Genomic DNA, 16196 nt, shown 5'->3' with positions numbered 1-16196 from the left:
AACCTTATGGAGAACTAGAGCTTCTTGCATTCAGTGGATCCCCTCTTCTTCGCTCAGGAGACTTGGAAGAGCTCTGCTTAGCTGCATCCAAAATCACAATACCATCAACAAAGTCAGTGGGGAATTGGATGCTAAAGTAGAAAGGCAGTGAGAAGCTGAACACAAGCATGATTGATTAATCACAGACTGGAAGAACCTAGAGAGCAGGTAGTTTTTAGAGTATGTTGTTTGTTTGTGTTTTTTTTTTTTTTTTTCTTTTTCTTTTGTTTTCCTTGTAAAAGGTGCACCAGAAGTTTCTATTCCATTTTCTGTCTTTCACCCTCCTCTCATGGCTCCTTGGACTGACTGGGCTTGGCCACTGGTGTGCTGCTCCAGCGGGGCCAGTGGCCGAGGTCATGATGACTCCTCAAGTGCATTGACGACTTGCTCCAGGATGTCAGGGCAGTGATCCGCTATCTGCTGTAAGATGGCGTTGGCAAACTCCTGCAGCTCTGCGCTTTCCTTCTCGCCCTTTTCTAACTCGTCACGAAGCTGCAAGAAACACACAGAGCCACGATCATTCTCTGCTATTAAACACGTTCACTGCATAACAAGTCCTGCCCAGCAGGCTCAGCTCTAAGCTAAAACACCAGCTTCAGAAAGGCAGCTAGCAGAGTGCTCCATGCTGGGCACTTCCAGGATTGACGCCTTCCCTTGGTGACTCCCTCATCAGCCTGCAGACACTGGGCAAGTTCCCCTCTCTTGATGTCACTTTTTCCAGTCTGCGGGACCAGATTTGTGACCTTCCCAGTACAGGCCATGTCAACACGGGAAAACTAAGTGGCTTAACTACTCCCAAGTAGATTGTATTATGATAAATATTAGAAAACCTTCCTCTGTAGAATGTTTTTTTTTTTTTTTTTTTTTTTTTCCTGAAAGCAACTGTATTCCAGAAAAAAATATACTATTTTGCTAGTATATTAAATAGTTTGACTTTTATTCACGAATAACAGGATGCAATTACTTAGGAATTACTTCCTATATGACATCAACAGAAATGTTACATAACTGTACGAAGTGCACTCAGCGACAACTAGAATTCTAATTTGTCTGTGGAAATAATCACTTTCAGATATGGTGCTTCCTCACTCAGTCATAAGGGTACCATACCGAACTGTTTGTTGTTTACTGACTATAAACTTCCTATTGGATTACTCTTTGTTCAGAGTAGTTGGTTCAGAATGAGACATGAAACTTCAAAACTTTATCTTATGCGCTTTTTGTATCATCTACAAACTGTTTGTCCAACAAATGGTGTTACAAACCACACCACGCAACACACTGGAGTTTATGTGAACATAGCTTTTAGCTCTGAATCTAATGGCCCTGCCAGAATTAGGGGCCCGCAGCCTTAGCAAAGAGCAGGAAACATCTGCCTTCAGTAACCTGTTTATCTGACCAGCAATTGATAAAGCCCATGCTGGCCTGTGAACTGTGCAGAAGAATCCCAAGCAAGGCTGTAATTTGTGCAAGCATTAAGGGATTACTGTAGTCACAATGGTCTGAGGGTCTAACGGAGCAAGGAGACGCAGCATCTCTTACTAGCCCAGACGATATCATTAAATAGATTGGATAAGCTTTCAAGCATACAGCTTTGTCATATACCATACAGCAAAAAACCTGCTCTGTTTTATTAGTGGTATTATTTCTTCTAATTCATTCTCCATAAACATAAGACAAGTATATTTGTAGCAGGTACCTATACTTAGATTGGGTTCTGAAGTTCATTGCAAGCTGTTGCATTTAAACGTCTTTGTCATTTTCAGCAGCCGTAGTGATTACCTTATCTGGTTTTGAACCTTCCTTTAAATATTTTTGAGTTTATATTACCACCCTTCAGCCCCATAACACTTCTTATTCTTAAGTTATTAATATTTTTATTGGAACTCTACGGTGTTCATATGTGACACTGAAAGAATGTCACACTGGAATTTCTCATCCGTGAAGGGATACCTGCTCACCAGCATATTTTGTACTTCTGTAACACTGATTGCTGTAGGTTTTAATAAGGAACAATGGTCAGATGGTAGGACAACAGATCAGTTTACCCCAGTAAGAGCACAATGCAGGGGGAAAGGTTTTATTTCTACAGCTAAAATTCTGTTCAGATAGGACAGCGTGTCTCTGCTTAGAGGTGGTATCAAGGAAAGCGTAAGATTGCTACGCTGTTACTGCAAGAAATACTGCGTATAACCAAACAGCCTAAGAATGACTACAAAATAAATACAAATGCTTTTTAGGGAAGCTATGGCATACACTTCTATAGACAAAAGTGAGAGAAAGGAAATTAAAAGGGCAGGCCAGCTCTACTACTCCCTTTACTAGGCAGGGTAGCATATAGTAAATTATTTGGGTTTTGCGTGCTGAATGTTAGTTTAATGTGCTCTTATGTGCCTTGTTCCTACTGGCTGCCGTACTCACAGCACAGCTATATGAATCTGAGAGGGGCTGATGCCAAGAATCACAAGGCAAAAGCAACCCGATCCTGCTCCACAGAATGACATGAGCCGGGGAAGGGGGGAAACGAGCGGGAGGGGAGCACGCGGGGCTCCGTGAGGGCTCTCGGGGGAGCGGGGAGGGAATCCAGCAGGAACCCAGCACGGCTCAGGAACGGCACGCTGTGGTTCTGCGATTAGCCTAGTTCCAGCAGCCTGGCAGAGTTGTTAGTCGGAAACCTGCAATGGGTGGCTAAGCCTAGGGGAGGTCCATTCAGCAAGCAGGATTGAAAGAGCTGGCGCTGCACGTAAGAAGCCAGGAGATGCGATCTGAGGAGCTACGTCCCGAGTTGCTGGTTGCTCAGCCTAGTGAGATGCCAGCAGCTCACGTGGGCCCAGAAACAGCAGCCTGCAAACCACCTACTGCTGGGAAATTCATGGGGCTGGTTTCAGTACGGGACTCTGAGGCACTGCTTCCTTGGCTTCTGGGGCCAAAGCGAAGATTTCAGTGTCATTCATCGGAAGGGTGGAAGGTCATGGAGGCTAGGGGAGACAGAAGGCAATGGGAGAAGAAGCAAATGATGTCATTCTCCTTTTCTTTATCCGTCCCCTTGCAGGAGCCTGTTCTGGGCTCTGGAGTCACCAGAAGAGGACCAGGAGAGGGCAGTGTTAGCAGGGAAAGCACAGCCCGGGCTCCCCATGGGCCATGCTCCACCACCACCTTCTGAGCAGAGATCTGTCCTCCAGGTACGCCAGCCAAATCTTCCACGTGAAACCCCAAGAAAGGACAAAAAAATGTACAACATCAACAGAACTTAAAAGTACCTCGGTGGGATTAACCTTCAGAAGTGAAAGGAGGTTGGTGGGCAAGGGGGAATGCTGTTGGCTGTTGTCCTCAGCCAAGCAGCACAGCAAAGTCGGTGACTTCTCAGTTTCTTGCTGCATAATTCATTTATGTGGATGTATGCATAATACGAATATTTCTTACAAAATCAAGAGAAGCCCAACAGCATAAGCCCCCACCAAGGCTGAAATAAATCAAATGCAATCAAACAAAAGTAGCAAACTTAACCAGATGAAGAAAATAGATGAAGAAAACTTTCTCAAAAAGTAATTTTTGGGCCATCAAGAGGAGACTGCTCTGAATGCTGAAGGCAAGCAATAATACTCTGTAAATCAGCATAGACAGAAAGTCTGTGCAGCTGTCTCGCAGATGTCTGTGATGCAACATCTTTGAAATAAATAGCAATGATAGCCTTGCATCAAGTTTGCTAGCTTCAGAACATCTAGGTTTAATAATGAGATTTCTACTTAAACAAAGTCATCTTAATTGACTGTGTGGCTGGTACAGCATTTCTGTATCATCTATGTCATCTCTGTTTACATCATTCCTCTCAGAAACAGCTGTGACCAGCATACGTCACTCCTCATTCAGACAAGCTTCTTAATGGGGAACATCCGTGGTATAACTTGATTCACCTAGATGTTTGGCAGTCCAAAATTTAGAGAATTTCTTTAAAATTATTACTATCAGCTCTTCTCCTGGTTACCTAGGTTTTCTTGTTGTGAATGCAAACATAAAGAGTGCCATGCCATTTTTCTATGAAAATAAAGAAGTGTTAACAGTCTTTTTCAGTTGGTATTTTCAGCTCAGGATATGATAAGACTCATACACCTGCCTCATAGAAATGACATAAAAAGAGAAGGTCAGATATACTTTCCCGGTTGATGACAAGTAAAAATAGGCGACCTGGAAAGAAAGGGATAGCAAGGACTCCCAAAGTGCTTCATAGCATTTATGCTTTATCTAGGGACAGAAGAACAGAAGAGACATTCTGTGTCTCAGGGGGATGTAAGCTTGCAGATAACCTGCAACAGATTCAGACACTTTTCACCACTGCTGCCTTCCTGGGTTTAAAGCAAGTCATGATACTTTGCCATTTATAGTTAAACTCCATTAGTGAAAATAAATAAACAAATATATTCACCATGAAATTACCTTGCATTTGTACTTCTCCGGAAGTTATTTAAAGATTAATTGTCATTCAGAGGGAAAATAAGTTCATAGTTTTGAAATATGATGCCATGGTTTTACCCGTGTACTAGGTGAACCACAGTGCTGCTCTGCAGAGCCTCAGTGGCCTTTGCTTGCCCTATTATGTATGCAAGGCAACATTAAGCTAAGAACCTGCTATATTTATTTATATGGAGGATATTGCCTCTGGAATGCATTATTCTCCTCTCAGTAATTCTGCACAAACGGTGATGAAAAAAAGGCAAATAAAAAAAAAATAATGTATCGCATGCGGATGAATTCTGCCTATGGACAGTAAAGCTGAAAGTAGGAAAGGAATTGCTTGTAGAGAGAAGCACAAACACAAATTAAGTGCAGGGCTTCTATAAGGCTACAATGTTGGGATCTGTAATCACATTTTCCCCAAAGTTCAGGTGCTTTTGTGTCAGACTATGGCTACTCTGAAAAATAGTGTTAGAGCTTAAAATAACAGAAGTAAGCAACAAAAAGAAACTCAACTGATTTATCTTAGCCTTTGCTTTGTCTGAAAATCAGTTAAACTACAGTGTACCTGGGGCAAACATCATCTTTGCATCTTTCCAGACACATCAGTCTAAATACATATGTTTGGAGTAATGAGAGCTGATTATATACTACCCTTTATTTCTCAACTTTATTAGACTTATAAAATGGACCAAAGAATGGGTTAGGAATATAGAACTCCCAGTCTGCCAAACATTTTTTTTCAAACATATATAATTTTTTTTTCTCTATCTGGAAATGTTTTATCTTTTATCAAAATATTTAAAAATCATTTAAAAATTAAAATGAGATTTCGAGGTAAACATTCTGGCTTGCCTTTTTAGAGTAATGTCTAAACTTTAAAAATATGCTTTAAATATATCTAAACACAGTTGAATAGATTTCACCACCTATTTTGAGAAAGAACACCCTTAAGAATTTGTTGAGGGATACCAAAGCATATATTTGACAAACTTTGTACATGTGATTTATCCTGCATTTCTGAGCATCACCAAGCTTTGCAAATAGCAGAAATATTATTTCTTTGGTAGTTTAGGAAATTTCAAAAGAAATGGGAAGAAGGTATTAAATAAGTATTTGTATGTTATATTTTGCATTTGGCTGGAGAAGTTTGCCTGTGAATCCTGTCCTTGCAGGTAACAAAGAGTAGTGCATGCCTGTGTCACAGTGCTACCAGTGAGGGCAAGGCGCCGCTGTACTGCACGTACCTGGTACAGGTGAACCCCACTGCCCTCATCTATAGCGACTCACAGTTTGGCATCTTACTGGGACGGTGAAAAGCAGTTAGGCAGCAACTTCCCCTGGTTTCGGTTGTTAAACATTACCTTATATGTCAGCTTGCTCTTGTGCAGCAAGATGACTAGGCACTGCAATTAGTCTGTAATCCCCGCTTCATTCTGTACCTACACCTCACCCCTTCCCTCCTCTGCTGGTGAATGGGGCTGCAGGGCTCCATGGGGACTCTGTGGGTTTATTAAAGGCAGTGACTGATAGCAGCAATCACATGACAGGGAAACTCACCTATCTACAAGACAAATCTGAAAGAAAACTCTTTTAAGTCCTTGCTTAAAACTTTAAAAAGCTAAGAAGGCTTAGGGTCCAGTTTTTGTTGGTTTTTTTTTTTTTTTTTTTTTTTTTTTGCTTTGTACCTCCTGAGTGCTAAAAACAGAGGAGAGGACAAAGCAGCAGGTTGTTAAATGAAATTAAGTTACATGCATCCATTTATTTTAGGATCAGAGCTTGAGCTCTTCCTACTTGTTTCACATTACGTATTTCTCTTTAAGAGGAAGTTCAGGACTTTTGTTTATTAAGAAGTGATGGAGAATCCTGTTAGCTCGGAAATTTCTGACAGACATTCCAAGAAAGAAAATTCTGTGGAATATTTTGTTTTTGTACAACCCAGTGAGGCCAACAAGCAACACAAGGATGCAGCTGCTCCTGCGTGTGGTTACCTTCACGCATGAAGGACACCCCGCAGACCTCCCCAGCTGTCCCTCTACGCAAGCAAACCACAACCCCCTAGCGATGTCTCATGCCAGCGGAGGCTGCAGAAAAACTCCTTGAGGACCACAGCATCTGAGAGAGGCACGGAGTAGTGGAACCTGTTACTAATAATAAAACACATGGAGAGGTGAGTTGTCTTTAAACAAATGCAGTAATAGCTCAGAGGTTGTCACTCCATCTGCTTGCAGGAACTGCTTGAATTGAGACCACACAACATTTTAGGCACTTGTCCCACCGAACACTTGACCTTATCCTGAAAGCAATGCTTTTCTCTTTAGATCTCTTTCCAAAGTATGAATAATTAGAGTTATTGACTGACAGTATATATCTCAATTAACATTAATTATACTAATTCCATGCACAAATAAAAACGGACACTGTTATATCAGAATCAACTTATGGATAGTGTTTGTAACTTCGATCAGTATTTAAGAATTATGACACTGATTCCAAGTTCTTATCCTCACCCAAAACATTAATTTAATATAAAGGCTCACGATGCTACATAATGTAATAATTTTAGAGAGTTCCCGTATCCATTATTTTCCCAGCTAACCTCAGCAAATGCATTTGCACTTAAAGCAGTATATAAATTGTTGCAATTATTACTTCTAATTTCTAACAGAGACCAGAAGTGGGCTGTTTAACTTTAACATACATTATGCATTCCCATAGGATTACAAATTAAAAATAAATGACATAAATCAGGTGGGGGAGATAACAAGCTAATGGAAGAGCAGTCCAAGAAGGAACACAGGATAAACTCTGAAGTAATGTAGTAACTTGGAAGTACTCAATGCAAAACCACACAGTAATTTCTTTACAGAAACTAAATAAGTAATTTCTCATAGATGATACAGAAGTAGGAACACGAGATGACTCTGAACAAAGAAGTATACAGGAAGTTTATAGAATAGCTGTTTGTAATTCAGAGTTAAGTTTATCCCACTTACGATATTGTTTGTATAACAAAATGTGTGTTTAATACTTGAAAAATTCAGCAGGCATATATGCCATTTTAAAACTGATTTTTAAAGCCATGTATATGCAGTCTGGTGTCCTTCTGTACAAAAAGCTTAACATTAACTCTGATGAGAGTGAAATGTGAGTCACGTACGATGTAAATTATGCTGCTCCTTGGAACTAAGCCACGACTAGTTAGCTGATGCAGCAGGTTTTCACTGATACAGTGAAGTCACATTATTACCTTTTTCCTTCCTCTATTTTGAGCAGCCAAGAAGAGAAATTCCCAGTTTCTCAGGAGAGGATTAGTAACCAGGAATCCCTAGACAGTCTGTGCTTTGGCTGAAGCTTGTACACGGGGAGAGGAGATAATGTTCCTTTACTACAAGGGCTCTTCTATGACAATGAAGTTTTTCAAAAGTGCTTCCCTCTCTCAGCTCATGGCCGAAGCTATGGTACAACGCTGGACCAGTAGTCGTGTGAGACTGCCTTCCATTGCCGGTGTCCCCTGAGAGAGTATCTCATGGAAGTAAGCCTGCCCAGCTCCTACAGGCTGCTGTTGATGCCCAGGTGACAATACAAATGGTGCTGGAAACACCTCTGGAGAAACAGGAAGAGGTCTATTGTACAGAAAAAGTGGTGCCTGGGGGTGGGCAGGAATAGCCAGGATGAAGCCTGGATATGTCAGACATGGCTGGGAAGAGCCACTGATGGCAGGGAGCTAGGGAGCAAATGCCACCCCCTACTACTTGCAGGGCTAAGAAAATTATTTTAATCAGACTTTTCTGATATATATATATATTTTCCCCCTCAGAATGACCTTCAGCTGGATTTGAAGTGATGAGAAACATTTTTTATATTGGTTAAGCTACTGGTGGAATAAATACTGTTGTCTATCTGGTTGCTGTATTAATTTGTCTTTTTAGTTTCTCACACTGCTGCCTTCCAGCCACAGTGCAGCACAGCCCCAACTTATTTAAATGATGGTTTTCAGCAAGTTCCTGTTTCTTTTCCATTCTCCCCTTTTGTAAAGATAAGAAAAAAAACAAAAACTGAACTATAAATAAAAATGTGGAACATATCATTACGTTCTTAATGTCATTTCCTTTCATATAGGAACAAAATCCCTCACTTCAAGGCAACCCACTGAAATGTGAAACGTAGTTGAAGTTCTACAGAGCCCAAGAATATTAACATAATGATATGTTTAGGGCAAAGTGAAAGAAAATATTATATTTAATAGAAATTGCTAGCATAATGCAATTATTTATAATGAATGAATGGAATTTTTATTTCTCAGTGTCAAGATTTGGAACATTCATCCTTCTTTCTGGTAACTCCAATTTTTTAATAAGAAAAGTTGAACAGGACATGAACTAGTCGAAGGAGGACAGTTCCAGCAACAGTGCTGGCTAAAATGTTTGGGTATATTGGGTCAGAACTGACTCAGAGTAATATTTTCCACCACATGAATAACTTAACGACATGGTTCGAAGCACCGTAGATTCCCTACTGCCCACAACTTAGTCTCGTATACCCAGTTTAGATTAGTTTTTGAGATACCATATACTCGTAAAATACTGCCTTCAGGACTTCATTAAAAGTGCACCAAAATTTTACTACAGTAATGCAGCTTTAGAAAATGTCTTTGAAAAAATGCCAACAAAGTTAATTCAAACAATTATATAGCATTCTGGTCCCAGATTTTGATTAAAATCAATTGAAGTCACTAAGGAATACAGTTGAACTCAATGGTATCATAAAGAAACTATTATACATGAAAGGTACCAATTATCAATCAAACTTTGAGAATCCACAAAATTATTTATGTGGCAACGTAATCCCCTTTGAACTACGGTGTTGATGCTGGCAGATGCTTTTCCAACAATGACTTGTACATTAGTTTCCGTGGGTCACTGCATATGTGCTAGAAGAGTGAAAATCTTCCATCTACTTCATACACTGGTTTTACCTACCAAAAGAAGTCACAGAAAACTCCTACTATTTGTACCCAGATCTGCCCAGCAGGTATGAAAAATCTAAACAGTATTGACTACGAAACTCATCAATCTAAAGAGTATTGACTATTGAAACACAGCAGGACCAACTTTCACCAATAATAGTTGCTGGAGTGGGAGATCACAGCTCTAAAAGCAACAGCATGAAAATGAATTCTCAGCTATTTGTTAAAAAAGAAAAAAAAAACAAACTACTATATAATCTAATTGGTGAGAAGTGGATACATTGGCATCACTCTTAAGTGTCATTGGTTTTCAGTTAAATGTATCCTCCCTAACTATGGTAACACTTCTTAACGTTCAAGAAGATTAATTTTTTCCCACTGAAGCTTGTGAAGCATTATCTACAGATCATATTAGAAGGGACAGGAGAGAATTTAATGCACTGGATTTGAAGTCATTTACAAAACTCATTAAAATTCCAAAGATGCAAAATGGGTATTCTGTCGTGGGCTTCTGCAAATCTGGAGAAATTACCCCTCCCTCCCATGGGAATACTTTAAACACAAAGGAAATTCTGCAGTTAGAAACAGAAAGGCTCCACAGAAGATAAATGAAAAATGTGGTTTGCAAATTGAAATGTATCATTAGTTTGTATTTTCCAACTGAAGCTTGTTAAATGCAATCTAAGTGAGCATGGGAAAGCAGAAGAGACTGCTACATTTTATTTTAGCAAATATTAATGATATATGGCAATCACAAATGGAATAGTAACTTTAAACAACTGGGGGGATAGTAATGCACAATTAAGGCAATAATGGGAGAGGACAGAAAAATCTAAAGACAACTTAGATAATTTCTTTTCTCACAATTTACATTTGAATGCTTTCTTCACTGGGTAACCCATAAATGTTGCTAGTAGACTGGCACAGTTCAAATAACCTTTTATTAGACCAGTACACAGAACTGGAAAAAAACAGGTAACTGTTTTGGGTAGACTGTTTATTCAGAAGGACTTGCCAAAGAAAACCTTTTCCATTTTCTTCACCTATGCCTCTTGATTATAGAATCACAGAATGTCCCAAGTTAGAAGAGACCCATAAGGATCATTGAGTCTAATTCCTAACAGACCTAACAGAAGACATCACCTAGCCACACAGGTCTTATATTCAAAGACTGTAACAGATAGCAGACTAGCCAATTTCAGGTGTATCCAAACTTTGCCCACATACAGCCTTTATTTTTTGTTGTCAGAGATGGCCTCCCATACCAGTTTTACATTCATTGATTCATCTCAATCTGAAAGACATGGTGATTCAAAATCATGTGCCTCATGTTTTGATCTATAATGTAGAAGCTGTACCTCTTTAATATATGAGGATGGCATGCATTATACTGAAAACCTTTTAATCCTGGATCAGTGAGTACAAAATCCCAGAGACAAAAAAATGCTGACTTGGTGCATAGGGGATAGCAGGGTCTGTTGGAAAAAGGAATGTGCCAAGCCTATAGAGACAAATGTAGATATTGAGTGAGGCACACAGCACATGTTGAATCAAGGAAATGTATGAAGACAGGTAGAAAGACAGAGACCAACTGTCTTGTACCATCTAGGTCCTGTTACAGGCATATTTATCTCTAGAGGTCTGCTCTTCTTTCTGAACTGTTAGATGTGCTCCTGTTGGCTTCCTGTAATTTAGTTTCCGAGCTGCTGTCTCAAACTTTTGAATAAAAATTCAGCCTTGAATTGAAGGAAACATGCTTAAACATCACAGAAGAAGAAAACCAGAGCTGAAGTATTCAGGTTAGACTCAAGATAGTGTTCACTGACCTGCAAATCCCCTTTTAATTACATTGGCCTTGCACTATTTCATCTACATACTGGGTGTGGTGTATGTATATATATATACACACATACATATACATGGAAGTGAATAATTTAGTAAAAGAATTGGCATTATAATCCAAAGTCAGGGTCAAAAGGATAAAATTAGTCACATCTATTTCTGGTACAAACTTCTTATATTCATTTAACTAATGTGTTTGTAATATAGGAGTAAAATTAAAAATTAAAGTGTTGAAATAGGAAGGAATGAGAAAAAAGGGTTGTGGAGAATGATGGATTATAGTATGAAAACAAGAGATAAAAACTGCCAGTGAAGGGATTAAGGAAGGCAAGACATCACTAGAGTTGGGAGAAAGGAAGATTATTTCTGCAGCTGAATTATAGCTAGATTGACAGTCTTTGTAGAGACTTCATCAGAGAAGCTGTTATTAAACCCTTTCAGTTCAGTATTCCAAAACTTCTGGAAATACAGTGTTGGATTTCTGAAATCACTCTATGTGTATGTATATGTGTGTGTTCACATGTGCATGGGTGGGTTGCACTTAGCACAATGGGTCCAAATCTCAATTCAGGTATCTGGGCAAGGTGGTAATACAAAAAAGTATTGATAGAACATACTACTGCAGATGGTAACACTGGTTATATTTACGTAAAGTGTGTGACTCATAAAAATGTGCCAATTAAAATATAAATGATTAATGTCCTCTAAAAAAGATTTAAGATCCCTATCACTATGTTAAGTTATAAAGTACAGCGAAAATCTGTTAACAGGTAAAACATGGCAAAAGTGGTATCTTGTGTTGGTGGGTTAGATTTCCCTTGTGTGTAAATATATGTCCTCAAACAGGGAAAAAAGGCAAATAAAATTCCACAATAAATATTAAAGGCAATTTCAAAAAGCATTGGCTCCTTCCTCCAACCGAACAGTGGGTCTTTGCTACCTGTTTTCATGACTTAAGGAATGATTTCACGTTTTGATGTGGTGCATCACTAAGACCTACACCAACATTTCAGGCTTTTGTTCAGATCTTCAGATGACAAACTCACCTGCTCCTGGGACATATTCTGCAGCTCTTTCTCCCAAGCTGTCCGGTCATCATCCAGGTGGTAGGAAGCAGGTGGGGTGAGTCCACGCAGAATCAGGGGGTCACGGTCATGGCAGAGGGCTGTCAGATGTCCAATGTATAACTTCAACTTGCTGCGATTCTGATCGAGTTCTAAGAGGGGCTGAATTGTCTGAAATAAGAGAACAGAAGAAGTCAAGAACTGTCTGAGACACAAGCAATGATGAAGGAAAAGATCAAGGGCAAGGTTACATACTTGTTCAGCTTTATACTGAAAGAAACCTGAACACTCTCCCTCCCCACAGTATTCCTATCATATAGTCGCATAACCATCCAGCACTGAGGCAGAAAGAAATGAAGGACATCAGGAGCAGAGAAAGATGACAGCCATCTTATTGATATATGAAATAATGATGATATGGGGTGAAAAATGAAACAGTATGAATTAAATGGATTAAGTCTATTGATTATCCAGCAGCACTCAGTCAGCTATTTCCACTCCCTTCTTTAAAGAAAATATATTTTTTTGGATTAAAGGTGCCTGTCAACAGTAAAAGCAAGTGCAATTGAGATTCTCCCTCATTTTAAAAACAACCATTTCACTATTACATAAGTATGCATTAAACATGTTCCAAAGAGTGAAATTTCCAATGATGTCAAGTTGCTGGTTTCAAAGATGAACATCTCTCTATGGTAGAAAACGGAGAGATGTATCTTAAACAGAAAGTCTTCTATTAGTTTTGAAAAGGTGATGACTTTCAATTACTATTGCAAGCCAGATTCTACACAACAGACTAAAAACATAAAATCAAAGAACTCTAATAAGTACTATTTTATTTCATTATACATTACCTAATCTGAATGCTCATTGCAAGCCCTGGCATCATCCAGTTCCCACAAAAATTATCAGAAGAGCCATTTTTCATTTGCTTTACTAAAAAATAGAGTTCAAATGGATAAATACATATGTGGAAACCCTCACTATATCCCCACCCAAACTATTTCATATTGTTCTAGGTATTCATGGGCATATATTCAAAAGTGCAGTATACAAAGCTTTGACTCTAAGGTTTGCAGCTGATCAAAAATTAAAGAAGAACCAGGCACTGTGCCTCCACTCCATAAAATGAGGTGTTGAAGCTATAAGCACTGATGCGCACCAGCTACAAGAGTTGGAAAGCCTTGCTACAGTGCTGGCAACTTGTCTTTGTGTTCCCAGGCAGAGGCTGCACCTGCTCTCTGCTAACAGGCTTGGGATATCTTTTCAGTAGGACACCTCTGACCCCACTAATGAATAAGGAGTGAGATAATCTCTGAGTCAACAGAAACAGGGTGCTGGCACCACTTTCAACAAAGACCCTGGCTTTGAGCCCTTTTAATAAGGCTGTCAGGGCTCACTTATTTTGTTTCTAACACTGTTTTACATGGATTAATTTCTGTAGAGTGAGAGGATCTGAGAGCGGTGGCTAAGCAGCTAACTAATGTCAAACTCCTTGTCCCACAGAGAGCCAGCTGCGCTTGACAGCCGACAGCAGAACATCAGGGTGGCGGCAGCGAAGACAAGCCAGCAGCAGCCAGGCTGAAGGGACAGACAAGAAACCTGCAAAGAGAGTAAGCTCGCATGCCCTGTTATAAACCTTACCACTATGTGTGGCCTCGGGGCAACATCTGTTTACAGATATGAACACGTATAAAAATATGGTTTGGTGTATCAAGACTGCAAACTGCTGCAGGGCAGAATACTGTTCTCTTGTAGAGGGCAGTAGGAAGGGATATTTTAGTAACATCAGCACAGTCACACTTCACTTCCATCACCAAGTACAATGTTCTTTAACCAATTGCACCCATCAGCTTTGGTTGCTTGGTGAATTTACATTACCTATCTCAGTTTCTTATAATGTGGATCATGTGGATTATGATCTGAAAGTGCACTGCCTATACAGGTGTAAAAAAAAAACCCTGTGACATTTCTAATTTAACTGATGTCTTTCCTTACTATACCGTTTCTCCACAGGGGGGAGAATGATGGGAGATCATACCCTGAAAAAATATTGTTTCATTAAAATGTGGAAAATAAGTCGTCAATGTCTAATAAAGCTGACCAATCAACACAGTAGGTGCCTCGCATTCTCTTACAGATAACACATTCTATCAAATATCCATCCGATGTGCAAATTCCACTCTGTAAAGACCTGGACTTGCCAACCTTCCTGACTGTTCTTTGTGATAAAGAGAAAGCAGAGCTATCTGGCAAGTAGTGATGGAAGACTTTAATATAAGAGTTGAATTTGATTGCTTGGGGATGTTCTTTCTGTACCCTTCCCCCTTACCTTGAGCAGCACGTTTCTCCCTTTCTGAAGATAGGCCAAATGAGGCGTGTGAAAGTTCTTAACTAGCAGCGCTCCCAAAGCTGTTCACAGAGCAATCATTTCTCTCACTTGGGATCCATTAAACCCTGCCAGTCAAGTAGGAAATGCCCTTCTATTTGCGTTCCTGCCGTATCTACTTTGAACTAGACACTTAGCAAAAGGCACCGTGCTTCCCACGCAGCAGAGCTGCCACTGTCTTATCTCAAGAGGGTGTAAGAGCACTTGCTAAGTGGAAAGGCAGGGCAGTACTGGACGCATAAACCACATCATGCTCCCATGTTCAGCTCAGAGCTGTAGAGCTTTCTAAGAAAACAATGGGGAGACAGGCCAAGCCCAGGAATCTCTTCTGAAGCAGCCAATCTTCATTAGTTGCACTGATACGTTTGGACCATCCTCATCAAAGCATGGAATGAAGTCTGTTTAATGTACCACCTAGTTCTGAATATTGCAAATAGCCAGCTACGTGTGAAAGTTCATTTCACTAAAAAAAGCAGTCACTACAATGCTGAAGTGGAGACACAAAATGCCTTAACAAATTTCTGATACAAAACCAAAGCATCTCTTCTACCAACAGAACAGACATTTGGGAAGGTGTTTCCAAACAAATCCAACTTGGAAACAACATGCCCAGTCTTTTCTGAGATTTCACACACACAAAAAAACCTTTGAGCATGACAAATAGGAGTCTATTTGTAGCTCTGCAAGCCATTATGACAAAAATACGCTTTAGAATAAAATTAATACTGCTTCTTCAACTGTAGTTCTGCTGTTGCTGTACAATGGTCAGCTTAAATATAGGCAACTGTATTTAAAAGATTTTATGATAAAAGCCTGCATTTAAATTCATATATGCACTGCATAGATAAGAAAAGGTACTAGTAACCGAATCTGGCTGGAAAGACTTATCTAAATGTTTAGTCACGCTTATTGTGAAAGATGAATACACCTTAGATACAGAGACTGTTGTGTCTAAAAGTTTGTCTGAACAGTGTCTAATGTAAATATGCAAAAACACGTAGGTAGTTATATGAGAAAGAAAGCCAGTGAATGGGTGGTATAAGTGCAGCAGTGTCGAACTGAGACAAATGCGATATTGACTATCCGTAAATGTCTGCAGAGTAAAGTATGGTTTTAATCAACATGTAATAGGACTCAGTCACCACAACCACCAGCTTTAAATTACTGGTTCTCCAGGCAAAAGGACTAATGACCCAGTCACCTTTCTCCCTGCTAGAATTCCCTTCTTCTCCAAAGGAAGCAACCACTTTTCTTTGCCAGAACTAACTAATTAACTTTAGTTAGTTAACTTCAGAGAATATGTTTTAAATTTCTACTTTGCAATAAATCTGCAGCTCCCCATTTGGAGTGGAAGGAAGTCTTTTATGTGTCCAGTCTGTTTTTCCATTTGCATCAGTTGATCTAGAAAAAAGTTAGTTGCTTACAGAACCTCCTTACCCCTCAG

The 16196-nt window shown here is 39.6% G+C and overlaps 1 protein-coding gene across 13 annotated transcripts in view; it reads right to left on the bottom strand.

Annotated features, from left to right (window-relative positions):
* Window positions 1–261: 261 nt before the first annotated feature.
* Window positions 262–16196, bottom strand: part of ERC1 (ELKS/RAB6-interacting/CAST family member 1) — a 296379-nt gene continuing 280444 nt past the window's right edge. For 8 of the 13 annotated variants that reach the window (XM_032208161.1, XM_032208143.1, XM_032208195.1 and 5 more), the window contains 2 exons: window positions 12349–12537; window positions 262–531 (listed from right to left, as the gene is read on the bottom strand). In XM_032208161.1, coding sequence (XP_032064052.1) covers window positions 394–531; window positions 12349–12537 — 327 coding nt within the window. In that variant the 3' untranslated portion in view covers window positions 262–393. Of the gene's footprint in view, window positions 532–12348; window positions 12538–16196 lie in introns of those variants that run through there. The other 5 variants (XM_032208215.1, XM_032208222.1, XM_032208238.1 and 2 more) reach the window with 1 other exon arrangement.

The sequence above is a fragment of the Aythya fuligula genome, chromosome 1 (genome assembly GCF_009819795.1).
Source record: "Aythya fuligula isolate bAytFul2 chromosome 1, bAytFul2.pri, whole genome shotgun sequence".
Lineage (NCBI taxonomy): Eukaryota > Metazoa > Chordata > Aves > Anseriformes > Anatidae > Aythya > Aythya fuligula.
This window is presented reverse-complemented; position numbering and strand designations above follow the sequence as displayed.